This window comes from Ascaphus truei, chromosome 8, assembly GCF_040206685.1.
Source record: "Ascaphus truei isolate aAscTru1 chromosome 8, aAscTru1.hap1, whole genome shotgun sequence".
Lineage (NCBI taxonomy): Eukaryota > Metazoa > Chordata > Amphibia > Anura > Ascaphidae > Ascaphus > Ascaphus truei.
Window position 1 is genome coordinate 71,378,752 of NC_134490.1, and position 13,548 is coordinate 71,392,299.

General features: G+C 46.1%; 1 protein-coding gene across 1 annotated transcript in view; it reads right to left on the reverse strand.

Annotated features, from left to right (window-relative positions):
* Window positions 1-645: 645 nt before the first annotated feature.
* The window catches only part of LOC142501945 (alpha-2-macroglobulin-like protein 1), a 56,126-nt gene continuing 43,223 nt past the window's right edge, over window positions 646-13,548 (reverse strand). The window contains exons 24-35 of the mRNA XM_075612571.1: window positions 11,324-11,500; window positions 10,867-10,948; window positions 10,387-10,543; window positions 8,809-8,883; window positions 8,254-8,416; window positions 7,788-8,002; window positions 6,973-7,194; window positions 6,562-6,686; window positions 5,136-5,226; window positions 4,754-4,822; window positions 4,163-4,265; window positions 646-687 (exon numbers count right to left, since the gene is read on the reverse strand). Coding sequence (XP_075468686.1) covers window positions 647-687; window positions 4,163-4,265; window positions 4,754-4,822; window positions 5,136-5,226; window positions 6,562-6,686; window positions 6,973-7,194; window positions 7,788-8,002; window positions 8,254-8,416; window positions 8,809-8,883; window positions 10,387-10,543; window positions 10,867-10,948; window positions 11,324-11,500 — 1,520 coding nt within the window. The 3' untranslated portion in view covers window position 646. The remainder of the gene's footprint in view (window positions 688-4,162; window positions 4,266-4,753; window positions 4,823-5,135; window positions 5,227-6,561; window positions 6,687-6,972; window positions 7,195-7,787; window positions 8,003-8,253; window positions 8,417-8,808; window positions 8,884-10,386; window positions 10,544-10,866; window positions 10,949-11,323; window positions 11,501-13,548) is intronic.

Here is a 13,548-nt window from a genome sequence, read left to right on the forward strand (position 1 = left end):
AACAGGAACAGCAGAGACACCTTGGTTATCGATGCATTGTATTAGAGAGTCATTTCCATATTTCTCACCTCACGTGACAGTGATGTTTTTACGTAAACTGGGTGACTGCCTTAATGCTTCCCTTACTGCTCTTCCTGTAATCCTTTGTCTTTCTCCGTCTCCTCTCCCCATATTCCTCCTAATCATTCACTGCTGTGCTCTATCTTTCTAGCCGTACCCAATCTTCCCCTCTTCTCACACCCTCTCTTCTCTCCCTGTACTCCTCTTATATCTCCTTTGGCTATTCTTTGTATGTTATCCTTTTTTGTCTACATTCAACACACATCTGAGATCAGATGCAGCCCCTCTCCCCCCATCCCAAACCCTAACACATAATTGCTGCCCCGTCAGCTTCTTGTCACCTCTTCTTGTGTCACTTCTTTTTCTGCTGAGAGATACAGAGGCACATGACACAAAAGAAGAGCCAAACTTTCATCAAAAAATAATAGAGTGCTGTTAGCAGTGAAATCTCTGTATGAGCTTAAACCAAGTGTGGTTAAGTTTTACTAAATGGGGATAAGCCTTGGCGTATTTTAACATCATGTGCAAAACAGAAAGTGAATATATTTGTTTTACAGTATTTTAACATCATGCCAGATAACTCACCTCATTGGCTGGGCAAGTTATACATAGCCTCGGCTTTTTCCTCTGTAACAAGAAAACAAATAATGAGACTTCCATCATTTATGACCTGGTACTGCTTCTTGCTCTGTATGTGTTTGCAACAAGCAACATAGAAGCCCAATGCTACATCCAATATGACCAAAAATACACAGTAACATACTTATATATTCTCTTGAAAAAGGGTCATTTAGTTTAGCCCTTTTGTATGTTCTGACAAAGTGAGAATATGACGTAAGGGGGGGGGGGGGGGTCTACATAACAGCACTGGGATCTAAGCAATCATTTTAAGTCAGCATCCATTTTAGGTATTGTCTGTATGAAAGTTGGTATTGACGTTAGTTTAAAATACATTTTTTTCTGCTGAAGTTCCAATTGATATTGAGCGGTTCAGCTAAGCCAAAAACCTTGAGAACAAGAGCAATGTGCCAATGTTATGAAAATACGAGACTGATAGGCACAGTGTCTCATTCCGAAGGTGGGGGGGCCATGAAGTTCTGTATGTAGAGTAAAAGTCACCGGCTTGTATACGGAATATTGCTGAATCATTTCATTTAGGCATCCCATAATGTTATTAACATTTCGATGTGTTCATGTTCATATTTTGTTTACGTAGTGATGACACGCAACCTTGTATAGGGGGCGTGGGTTTAGTATTTTGTGTATAAATAAGGCCTGTATGCCACCATGTCGTTGGGAGGATTTTATTTTGAAACCCTCCTCTGCGTGTGCACCGCACAAAGCAATAAACTTATTTGTCATTCTGCAAAATATATCCTCAGACTTGTGTTTTTTATTCACAACTTTATCAGTTCTGTATGTGTTTGCTCATTTCCCAGAATCCCTGGCTGCATTGGAAGTGAGTATTGCTCATTGAAAGGTTGTCTCATTGGGTGTGAGTATAGCTCTTTGGAAGAGTGTCTTATTAGGAGTGAGTCTTGCTTATTGGAAGACTGTCTCTTTACAGTTAATTATCCTGTTAAAATAAATAATGTGGCACTCCAGTCGATTCAATACTATGGGGCCTATGCAGTAAGCGTTCATAAGCCACTTATCAAGCACTTATCGCCCAAAATGCCTACTGCTATTCAGTAAGCGGTGATAAGTCGGTGATAAAAGACTGAATCGCCCCCAAAAATTGCTCATAAAAAAAATCACTGAGGCAGCGGTGATAAGCCACTTATCGCCGCTTTTCGGCATGTTCATAAACTCGCGCAATTCTAGTATCAGTGATTAGGCTATGAATGCCTATCACCGCTCTACAATGGTGATTTTATCGCAAAATCCTCACGTCAGAAAAAGTTGGTGTAAAGGTGTTGGAAACCTGCAGAGAAGCGGCGAGATGGGACTTAGAAAAAAAATGCATTTTTCCTGCATAGGATTGATGCCGGGAATCTCTGGAGCGGATATCCATTAATATTAGCATTGGAGACCCCTGGCATGAATCCTATGCAATAAAAATGAATTTACAGTAAATTTCATTACCATAGCGGATAGCCTCAGGGACCCCTTACCTCCAGAGATACAGGCCCCGTTATGGGCTGCCAGTATCTCCTATGCATTTAAATGTCCGCATCACATGATCATGGGAATAAAATGCATAGGAGATACCGGCACCCCATAACGGGGCCTATATCTCGGGAAGTATGGGGTCCCCGAGGCTGAAACCAATGCGGTTCAGCTCAGGAGATCCCCTGCTCATCATAAAATTTATACACAAATTTCGGGTGAGATTTGCACAGGGAGAGACGGCTCTCTCAGAGCAGCTCTCTCTGCAGCAGTTACAACTCGCCGGGTAAGGGATTTTGAGATTTTTTTGTGTTTTTTGAATTTTTGCCCGTTTTGTGAATTTTGCTATGACAGGTAATCAAGGCTTTCTGAATACCGTGATAGCAACGCTCATAAAATCGGTGATTTAAATGGTCCAGCGATTTTTTTTTAATGAACCTTTAGTGCATAGGCCCCTATTTAGTTTATTGTATCATACATAAACATTTGGGTGTCTTAGGCCCTGGACATGTTACCTGCTTGCTGGCGGAAGCGTGCTGAGTCGCGCTCCCGCTCAGCACTGAGCCCCTACAGCCGCAATTAGAGCGGCTTTAGTAGGGGCTCACCTGCGCTTCCGCGCGCTTGCGGAAGCGCAGGTCTTGGGGGAATTTATAATTCCCCCGCTTGCCGGCGCGACAGGCCGGTCACGTGAGCGGTTCGCCCAATGAGGGCGAACCAGCTCCGTGACGTCACTGGCCTGCCCCCGGCCAGTGACGCGCCTGCCCCCGGCCGGGCCCCCTGACGGTCTGTCCACCTTCTGCCCCGATCCATGTCTCCTGTGTGTGTGTATGTGTGTGTGTGTGTGCCTTTGTGTGTGTGTGTGCCTTTGTGTATGCATGTGTGTGCCTTTGTGTATGCATGTGTGTGTGTGTGTGTGCCTTTGTGTGCATGTGTGTGTATGTATATGTGTGTATGTATATGTGTGTATGCATGTGTGTATGTGTGTGTGTGTGTGTGCCTTTGTGTGTGTGTGTATGCATGTGTGTGTATATGTGTGTGCATGTGTATGCATGTGTGTGTGTATGTATGTGTGTGTGCATGTGTGTGTGCATTGTGTGTGTATGTGTATGCATGTGTGTGTGTGCCTTTGTGTGTGTGTGTGTGTGCCTTTGTGTGTGTGTGTGTATGCGTGTGTGCGTGCGCGTGTGTGCGTGCGTGAATATATTTATCAAAGTTGCACAATGTTAATAAATAATTTATTCTCACAACAGGTCTTTTTTTTTAATTTTTAAAATATTATATAATACACACACACACACACACACACACACACACACACACACACACACACACACACACACACACACACACACACACACACACTGACAGCTACCAAGTGACACACACACACAGTGATACCCGCCTCCCAAGCGCTTGCTGTCTCCTCTGTAAGGACAGCAAAAAGCTCCTGGTAGAGTGAGCGGCAGCAAGCGAGAGCGAGCAAGCGCCAAACATGGCCAAGGCCTTATGGACACCTTCATCAGTTTGTCCTGGTATCGCACAGCAGCAGCATCAGTGACTGTGAGCACACAGTAAGTACTGCTACAAGCAGCTTTGATTGTTTACAATTGGTAAGGTGTGCACTTCTACTACCTGGCTCATTACAATGAGTCACACTCATTGGAAAGCTGTCTTATTAGTAAGTAATACTTATTGGACAGCTGTCTTATTGGGAGCAAGTCTCGCTTATTAGAAGGCTTTCTCATTGGGAGCGAGCCTAGTCCTTTGGTAGGCTGTTTCATTGGGAGTGACCAATTAAAGGCTTCATTCTTAGTTTGGTTTTCCCACTGTTTGTCTCTGAACTTGGGCAGAGCTCTGACGCTGACTGTTTCACCTTCTCCATAGCCCCTTTCCTTGAGGCTTCAGCCTGAGCTTAGGTCTCATGTATTCTCTGTGTCCTTTCTCTTAACATTGCAGTCTAAATAGGACTCTTTTGTGTGGCTTTGGGCAGTACCTGGATCATAATAGTCATACACCTTTACTAGCTGGGCTTCCAAATTTCCCACCCGGATATCCTGTCTGGCCAAGAAGGAGAAACACTGATTCTTGTGAGACAGCTGCACATGGGAGAGAGAGAAAGAGAGGGAGTGTGTCAGATAAAAAATGGAGAAAAGAGAAAGGGAGCAGCAAATATAGAAAACTGGAGAGAGAGTAGGACAGAAAATGGAGAAAAGAGAAGATGCATAGAGTTTAAGGGGGAAAGTGTAATGGAAGCAGAAAGAGAGAGCATGAGAGGGAGGTGCAGGGAGACCAGAATACATTTGGTGTCCTGGTTCCTATTGTCCAATCTGTCACTTAGCAATGCTCCAATGTCTGTCTGCTGTACGGATTTATTTCTATATAGTGCAGGCAGTAAAATGCTGTCCTTTACTCTATGCAAAAAGTACATATACTGTCACAATGTCGATAGAGTGTGGACTGCTTCCTCTTTTTTTTTTTTCCCCCCAGAGTGAAAATATCAATTTAAAGTCAATTTATAAATGGGTCCAGATGTGTTCTGAGTTGGTCTCCGTCTTTCTGTCTTCCCTCCCTCATCCCCTCTTACCTCTGCGAGATAAATGACAACTTCATCTTCTTTCATTTCAGTCCTTTTCACCAGGCTATGCTTCTCCAGCTGAGAGGGGAGGGACACACAAAGAGCGGCAGGTTAACAATGAAAATGTTGTGTACATATCTTGCTACTGTATGTTAACACTTCCCGTTTTGAAGAGACACACAGAGCTTCAAGTCATTAACCCCACGTGTGCTGGACACCCACAGAGCATCGCTTCATTAACACATTTTCTGCTTGATAATCCTCAAAGCATCACTCCATTAACCCCTTCCATGCTGAAGACACCTGCACTCGTGCTGAACACCTGCAGGGCACCACTCTATTGACCCCCATTCTACTGCATAGAGCTTTACATCATTGGCCCATGTGTTACCTTTTTCACTGTCTCAAAGAGGACGCTGAAGCCAGAGAGCACAGCGACCTCGATCAGGGCCATGTTGGTTACTGGACGTAGCCCTGTGTACCTGGAACACACAGAACTGTCAACCATAGAGAATGATAAATATACCTTCACTGCCAGGGGTGGCTGAAGAGCACTGAAAAGCTATGGGATGGCAGAACCAATGCAGTGAATGGGTGAAGCAAGATCTATCATAGCTCTCAGAGAGGTCAAAGCCCTGAAATCAGGAAGATAGAAACCAAATAAGTGACATTTTAATAGAAAAAGTCATATTGTGAAGAGTTGGACTCCATCCAAATCTTTGGAGCCGCTGATAATAAGAATGAGTATGATTTTATAATATTCAGTAAGTGACACTGGACAAGGAGAGATCGGAAAATGAAAGGGGAAGAGAGGGAGAGGAGATATAGAAGGAATACCCTCAAGAGATGGAGAGGAGAAAGAGGGATAATATGAAAGACAGTGCAAGGAACAAAAGAGGGTTTGGATCGAAGTGTGGAGTAATGGAGAACATTTTAGTCCCATTAACTTGAGTGGATCTGATCTCTTCTCCAGAATGGGAAAGTCTGCTTCACAACATATTGGATAAAAGGCAGAGAGAGAAAGGGAGATGGACTAAGCTCTTCCTGGTGATACAGACTATGTCAGGTCTCAATGATTTGGAGTCCATCTCAACGGGATCAGGATCTCAGATACTTTAATACAGTCTCACTGATAAAAAAAAATCAATACTTTTTCATTAATATAAAATTGTCTTGCTCCAGAATACCTAAATCTCACTGAATTTGGTATATGGAGGTTAACATCTTTGAGTTATTGGGAACATGTGCCAAACTGGAGTCAAATAATTAATTTCTAAGGGGAATCCAATGAAAGTCTGCAAATCATTTCTAATAGATGGCAATTCCAGGAAGTATGTGTACAAAATGTTTTTGTTGAGCGAGATCCCAGGAAAATCTCTATGAACAAATAGATGGGATCCAGTGGAGACCATGGGGTAAATTAGGCGTGGATCAGATTAGGGAGACCCTCCAATGAAATACATGGAAAGTATAACCTTTATCTAGTAACCGCCTGCATTCAGTTAGCAGCCGCTAAATTTGGTAGCGGTTCCTCTGCTTGGACTGGGCTTAGACTGAGGTCCCTGTCTCTCTCTGTAGTGGATCCAATATTTATAAAGGCAATACACATGCACTCAAGTAAGTTGTGTCACAAGGAATACTTGTGGATGCTGAGACTCTTATGGTGTGATCCAGTGATATGAAGACAAAGAGTAGCACTCCTAAAAGAATGTGCAAGCGGTGTACATTTATTTAACCAACGTTTCGGTTGAGCACCATGCCGCCAGCTATCGCTCCAGAAGAATGCTCCTCTCTGCCTGGTGGTCCTTCCTACTTACCGCACACATATGGTAAGGTTGAAACAAGATGCAGATTGGCCCCCGCAGCCCTCCTCACTGGTATTCAGTTGAAGGTCAAAGGTGGGGCTAGTTTTAGCAGGGTGGATGTTGTACCTCAGTGTTGTCTGCAGGAAGAGGAGTTCAAACCTCTAGGACTGATTTACTATGCCAAGGCCGTCGACTATAAAATCTCCATGTTTACCCCAAGAATTATAATGGTAAATTAAGAGGATTATTCTATGAATACCATTCCAAACCCAGATAATTACGTACCTCTACTAATATAAAGCTGAGGTCACAGTTACCTTTAGAATACAAAACCAAGTCCAGAGGAATGGAGGGTGACCCTGTGAAACTGTTTAAACTGAATTGTAAGGATCCACAGAACCAACTTCTCCCACTAGAACTGACCTGTAGATATACACAGCCATCACCCTTGACCACCGCTGTGTAATTCCCGGGCAAATTGTAGAGACGTCTTTTTTGCAGTAGAAAGCGAGTTGAGTGGTCCACCCACAGGTGGTGCTGAGCGCCCTCTCCCTCTGATGGACTCACTGTCACCTGCAGACCTGCATGCTCAGTGTGTGTCACCTCGGCATACCGAGAGAGAGCCTGGAGTGCCACCACCGTGTCCTGTGAGGGGATTTGACAGTGATATGTAGGAAAGGTTTGATCGTGTACTTAGTTACACTGTGAGGAACGGACTCTATAAGCCTTAGGGCTCTCCTGCCTGTCTCACTGTGTCACCCTGCAATGGTAGGGACAAACTCCATGAACCATAAGACCCTACTGTCTGGGTCACTTAGCGGTAGGAGGGACAAACTCACTCTGCCGTATAAAGGACAGACACCATGGACTATAGGTTCCTACTGTCTGTATCACTTTGTCATCCTTTGATTGAGCGACTGACTCCATGAGCCATATGTCTCTCCTGAAGTGTCATCCTTCAATGTGAGAAGGAGACTGGATGAGCCACTGTTTGCTACTGTATGTGTCACTAAAAAGTGCATGGGACAGACTGGAAAGGCCATTAGCCCCTTAAGTCTGTGTCAATGTGTCACCCAGCAGTGGAAGAGGGACTACAGTACGTATACCATAGGCCTCTTTCAACTTTGCCACCAAGCAATTGGAGGTTCAGACCCCATAGGCTATTGGTCCATTCTATCTGTGTCATTGTATCTCCCTGTGGTTGGAGGAACACCCTGTGTAGGCTGTAGGTTTCTCACCTGAGTGCTAATGAAGCCCCCATGTGCGTTCTGTTGGCTTGTGATCCACAAAGCCACACTGGAGGCCTTGATGATGTCCTCCTTCGTGGGGGTTTCCATGCTCAGGTGGGACAGAACGATGTAGGATGCCAGCTCTACTTCAAAGGAATTCGGCTGGGACCATGAAGACACATTGGTTAGGTGCTTGGGGGTCTGAGGCCAGTAAACCTGTCCACCTGGTAAGGACATCAAAGCAATAAGGATTGAATGTCATCTGAACTTCAAGTGGGACTCTAGCAGAAAGAGAAATTAACAGAGCAATGCTCTGCAGATCTCCAAGGGTTAACAGAGCAATGCAGATCTCTCCATCAGGGAAGTGGTAGTATAGTGACTGTGCAGTCTCCTTGCTAGAGATACAATTGACAGCACAATGCTTTACAAGGTTGTGCAGGAGGGCAGAGGGTCAACTCATGTGCTAGACTGGTACCTGCTCTCTCAGCTTTATCATACAGGCCTCTTAGGAGGGTGTCTCTTCTCTCCTGATCCTTAGACAAAGTGAAGGTGTAGGCTAGGAGAGCCTGTGTATACTGACTGTCCACCAACGGCACAAAACTTCGCAGGCATTGCAAAGCATTCTGCAACATAGCATCCTGAGAGACAGAAAGAGGGCATGGGGGATGTGCTGGATATTAGCTCCCATCCAACATAAATTCTAGGTCCTAATACAGGAAGGTTGTGTAGAAACACAGGAATACAGGAAGAACTAGAGGCAGATAGAGGGGGAGAAGAAGTTGGGCAGGTATGTGGTTATATAGAAGGGATATAAGGAGATGGAGACAGCTATTGGTAGAAGGAAGAGATGGATAGGGCTGGTCTTTGGATATAAAGGAAGAAGAGCAGATGGGGAGGGCTATAGGTAGATAAGAAGAAGAGGAGTAGATAGGGAGAGCTGTCAATAGATAGGAGGGAGAGGAATAGATGGGGAGGGATGTGCTGTGGGTCAACAAGAGGAAGAAGACAGGGTAAAGGGAGCGAGATTTACCTCTTGTGGCCATTTCATTTCCAGTAGAGCAATTGTTACATATGTAGACAGAGAGATGTCATCGTTAACACCTCCCTGTTACCAGAAAGAAGAAATCAGTTACTTCAGCTCCCTGCTCTGTGTGTGACACCCTGTGCTCCCTGCTCTGTGTGTGACACCCTGTGCTCCCTGCTCTGTATGTGACTCCCTGTGCTCCCTGCTCTGTGTGTGACTCTCTGTGCTCCCTGCTCTGTGTGTGACACCCTGTGCTCCCTGCTCTGTGTGTGACACCCTGTGCTCCCTGCTCTGTGTGTGACTCCCTGTGCTCCCTGCTCTGTGTGTGACACCCTGTGCTCCCTGCTCTGTGTGTGACTTCCTGTGCTCCTTGTTCTGTGTGTGACTCCCTGTGCTCCCTGCTCTGCGTGTGACCCCTGTGCTCCCTGCTCTGTATGTGACTTCCTGTGCTCCTTGTTCTGTGTGTGACTCCCTGTGCTCCCTGCTCTGTGTGTGACACCCTGTGCTCCCTGCTCTGTGCGTGTGACCCCTGTGCTCCCTGCTCTGTATGTGACTTCCTGTGCTCCTTGTTCTGTGTGTGACTCCCTGTGCTCCCTGCTCTGCGTGTGTCTCTGTGTTCCCTGCTCTGTATGTGACTCCCTGTGCTCCTTGTTCTGTGTGTGACTCCCTGTGCTCCCTGCTCTGCGTGTGTCTCTGTGCTCCCTGCTCTGTGTGTGACTCCCTGTGCTCCTTGTTCTGTGTGTGACTCCCTGTGCTCCCTGCTCTGCTTGTGTCTCTGTGCTCCCTGCTCTGTATGTGACTCCCTGTGCTCCTTGTTCTGTGTGTGACACCCTGTGCTCCCTGCTCTGTGTGTGACTCCCTGTGCTCCCTGCTCTGTGTGTGACACCCTGTGCTCCCTGCTCTGTGTGTGACTCCCTGTGCTCCCTGCTCTGCGTGTGTCTCTGTGCTCCATGCTCTGTGTGTGACTCCCTGTGCTCCCTGCTCTGTGTGTGACACCCTGTGCTCCCTGCTCTGTGTGACTCCCTGCGCTCCCTGATCTGTGTGTGACTCCCTGTGCTCCCTGCTCTCTGTGTGTGACTCCCTGCTCTGTGTGTGACTCCCTGTGCTCCCTGCTCTGTGTGTGACTCCCTGTGCTCCCTGCTCTGTGTGTGACTCCCTGTGCTCCCTGCTCTGTGTGTGACACCCTGTGCTCTCTGTTCTGTGTGTGACTCCCTGTGCTCCCTGCTCTCTGTGTGTGACTCCCTGCTCTGTGTGTGACTCCCTGTGCTCCCTGCTCTGTGTGTGACTCCCTGTGCTCCCTGCTCTCTGTGTGTGACTCCCTGTGCTCCCTGCTCTGTGTAACACCCTGTGCTCCCTGCTCTGTGCGTGACTCCCTGCTCTGTGTGTGACTCCCTGCTCTGTGTGTGACTCCCTGTGCTCCCTGCTCTGTGTGTGACTCCCTGTGCTCCCTGCTCTGTGTGTGACTCCCTGTGCTCCCTGCTCTCTGTGTGTGACTCCCTGCTCTGTGTGCGACTCCCTGTGCTCCCTGCTCTGTGTAACACCCTGTGCTCCCTGCTCTGTGTGTCTCCCTGTGCACAGCCTTACCTTTAAGGTGGTCTTGAAGAGCTTCCCCCTGCACTTAAAGCAGCCATTCGGGAGCTGGTTTTCTTTCAGCCACGATGCTGCCTCATGCAAGTGTTTCTCATCCACAGAGATATAATGTGAGGCACTGCTGAAAGACTTCATCACAAAAGCAGTCAGCCTGGGAAAGGGAAACATGGAGAGAAAAAAGGGCACGAGGAAGAGAAGAAAAAACCCCAAGAAAAATAAAAGGAGGAAAAGACTATTGGGGCCTTATTCTATACTTGCCAATGCTGTAGTTCGGGCTATATCTGCCCAAAAAGACACGTTAAAGTCTCTGGGGATTTTCGATCAGCCGCCTTGGCAGACACACTGTAGAATTACCGATTAAGAAGGGCGCAGTGAGAGAAAGCAAAGGGGGAACAACAAAGAGAACGGTGCAGGAGTAGTGGAAATCAGGAGCAGGAGAATGTGAGCGAGAGACTGAAAGAAAGTGGGACTTACCAGGTGTTCCCCTCTTTATCTCTCTCTCCGAAAGCGCTGTATGAACCATCCTTTCGCTGGTAATTCATCTGCCGTTGGTAACCTGACAGACACAGATTCTGCAGTGTCACTTCTGTCTGTCTAGAGCAGCGGCGGCCAACTCCAGTCCTCAAGGGCCACCAAGAGGTCAGGTTTTCACGATATCCCTGCTTCAGCACAGGGGGCTAAATCAGTGGTTCAGTCATTGTGCTGAAGCAGGGACATCCTGAAAACCTGACCTGTTGGTGGCCCTTGAGGACTGGAGTTGGCCTGCCCTGGTCTTGGTGTATATCTGTCTGTATACTGTATTTATGTACGTCCCATTGTATGGCCAGCAGTCAGTTGCTCCCATAGTGGGATTGCACATTATCTCGAAGCCCTTCCCACACCGTTCTCTGAGATACATCCCCACATGAGAAGTCTCAATTCCCAAGCTCACCAAGTTTCAGGTACTCCTCCCCCTTTGCTTTGATAGCTCCTGTCAGCTGATTGGACCTCTCAAGGTATCTCAGCACGTAGATATTGGGGGCGAATCTGACCATGTTCTGCTCCCCACAGCCACACGGGAGATTGAGAAGCCTCTCAATGCCATCAAGAGCCGTCCCGATCAGGTCCACTGCGGGGAGAAGAGAGAGCTAACCACACACTGAGATAGAATCACAGATATACATACTACAGAGATAACCGCACACTGACACAGCATCACAGATATACATACTACAGAGATAACCGCACACTGACACAGCATCACAGATATACATACTACAGAGATAACCGCACACTGACACAGCATCACAGATATACATACTACAGAGATAACCACACACTGAGATAGAATCACAGATATACATACTACAGAGATAACCGCACACTGACACAGCATCACAGATATACATACTACAGAGATAACCGCACACTGACACAGCATCACAGATATACATACTACAGAGATAACCGCACACTGACACAGCATCACAGATATACATACTACAGAGATAACCGCACACTGACACAGCATCACAGATATACATACTACAGAGATAACCGCACACTGACACAGCATCACAGATATACATACTACAGAGATAGCCGCACACTGACACAGCATCACAGATATACATACTACAGAGATAACCGCAAACTGACACAGCATCACAGATATACATACTACAGAGATAACCGCACACTGACACAGCATCACAGATATACATACTACAGAGATAACCGCACACTGACACAGCATCACAGATATACATACTACAGAGATAACCGCACACTGACACGGCATCACAGATATACATACTACAGAGATAACCACACACTGACACAGCATCACAGATATACATACTACAGAGATAACCGCACACTGACACAGCATCACAGATATACATACTACAGAGATAACCGCACACTGACACAGCATCACAGATATACATACTACAGAGATAGCCGCACACTGACACAGCATCACAGATATACATACTACAGAGATAACCGCAAACTGACACAGCATCACAGATATACATACTACAGAGATAACCGCACACTGACACAGCATCACAGATATACATACTACAGAGATAACCGCACACTGACACAGCATCACAGATATACATACTACAGAGATAACCGCACACTGACACAGCATCACAGATATACATACTACAGAGATAGCCGCACACTGACACAGCATCACAGATATACATACTACAGAGATAACCGCAAACTGACACAGCATCACAGATATACATACTACAGAGATAACCGCACACTGACACAGCATCACAGATATACATACTACAGAGATAACCGCACACTGACACAGCATCACAGATATACATACTACAGAGATAACCGCACACTGACACGGCATCACAGATATACATACTACAGAGATAACCGCACACTGACACAGCATCACAGATATACATACTACAGAGATAGCCGCACACTGACACAGCATCACAGATATACATACTACAGAGATAGCCGCACACTGACACAGCATCACAGATATACATACTACAGAGATAACCGCACACTGACACAGCATCACAGATATACATACTACAGAGATAGCCGCACACTGACACAGCATCACAGATATACATACTACAGAGATAACCGCACACTGACACAGCATCACAGATATACATACTACAGAGATAACCGCACACTGACACAGCATCACAGATATACATACTACAGAGATAACCGCACACTGACACAGCATCACAGATATACATACTACAGAGATAACCACACACTGACACAGCATCACAGATATACATACTACAGAGATAACCGCACACTGACACAGCATCACAGATATACATACTACAGAGATAACCACACACTGACACAGCATCACAGATATACATACTACAGAGATAACCGCACACTGACACAGCATCACAGATATACATACTACAGAGATAACCGCACACTGACACAGCATCACAGATATACATACTACAGAGATAACCGCACACTGACACAGCATCACAGATATACATACTACAGAGATAACCGCACACTGACACAGCATCACAGATATACATACTACAGAGATAACCGCACACTGACACAGCATCACAGATATACATACTACAGAGATAACCACACACTGACACAGCATCACAGATATACATACTACAGAGATAA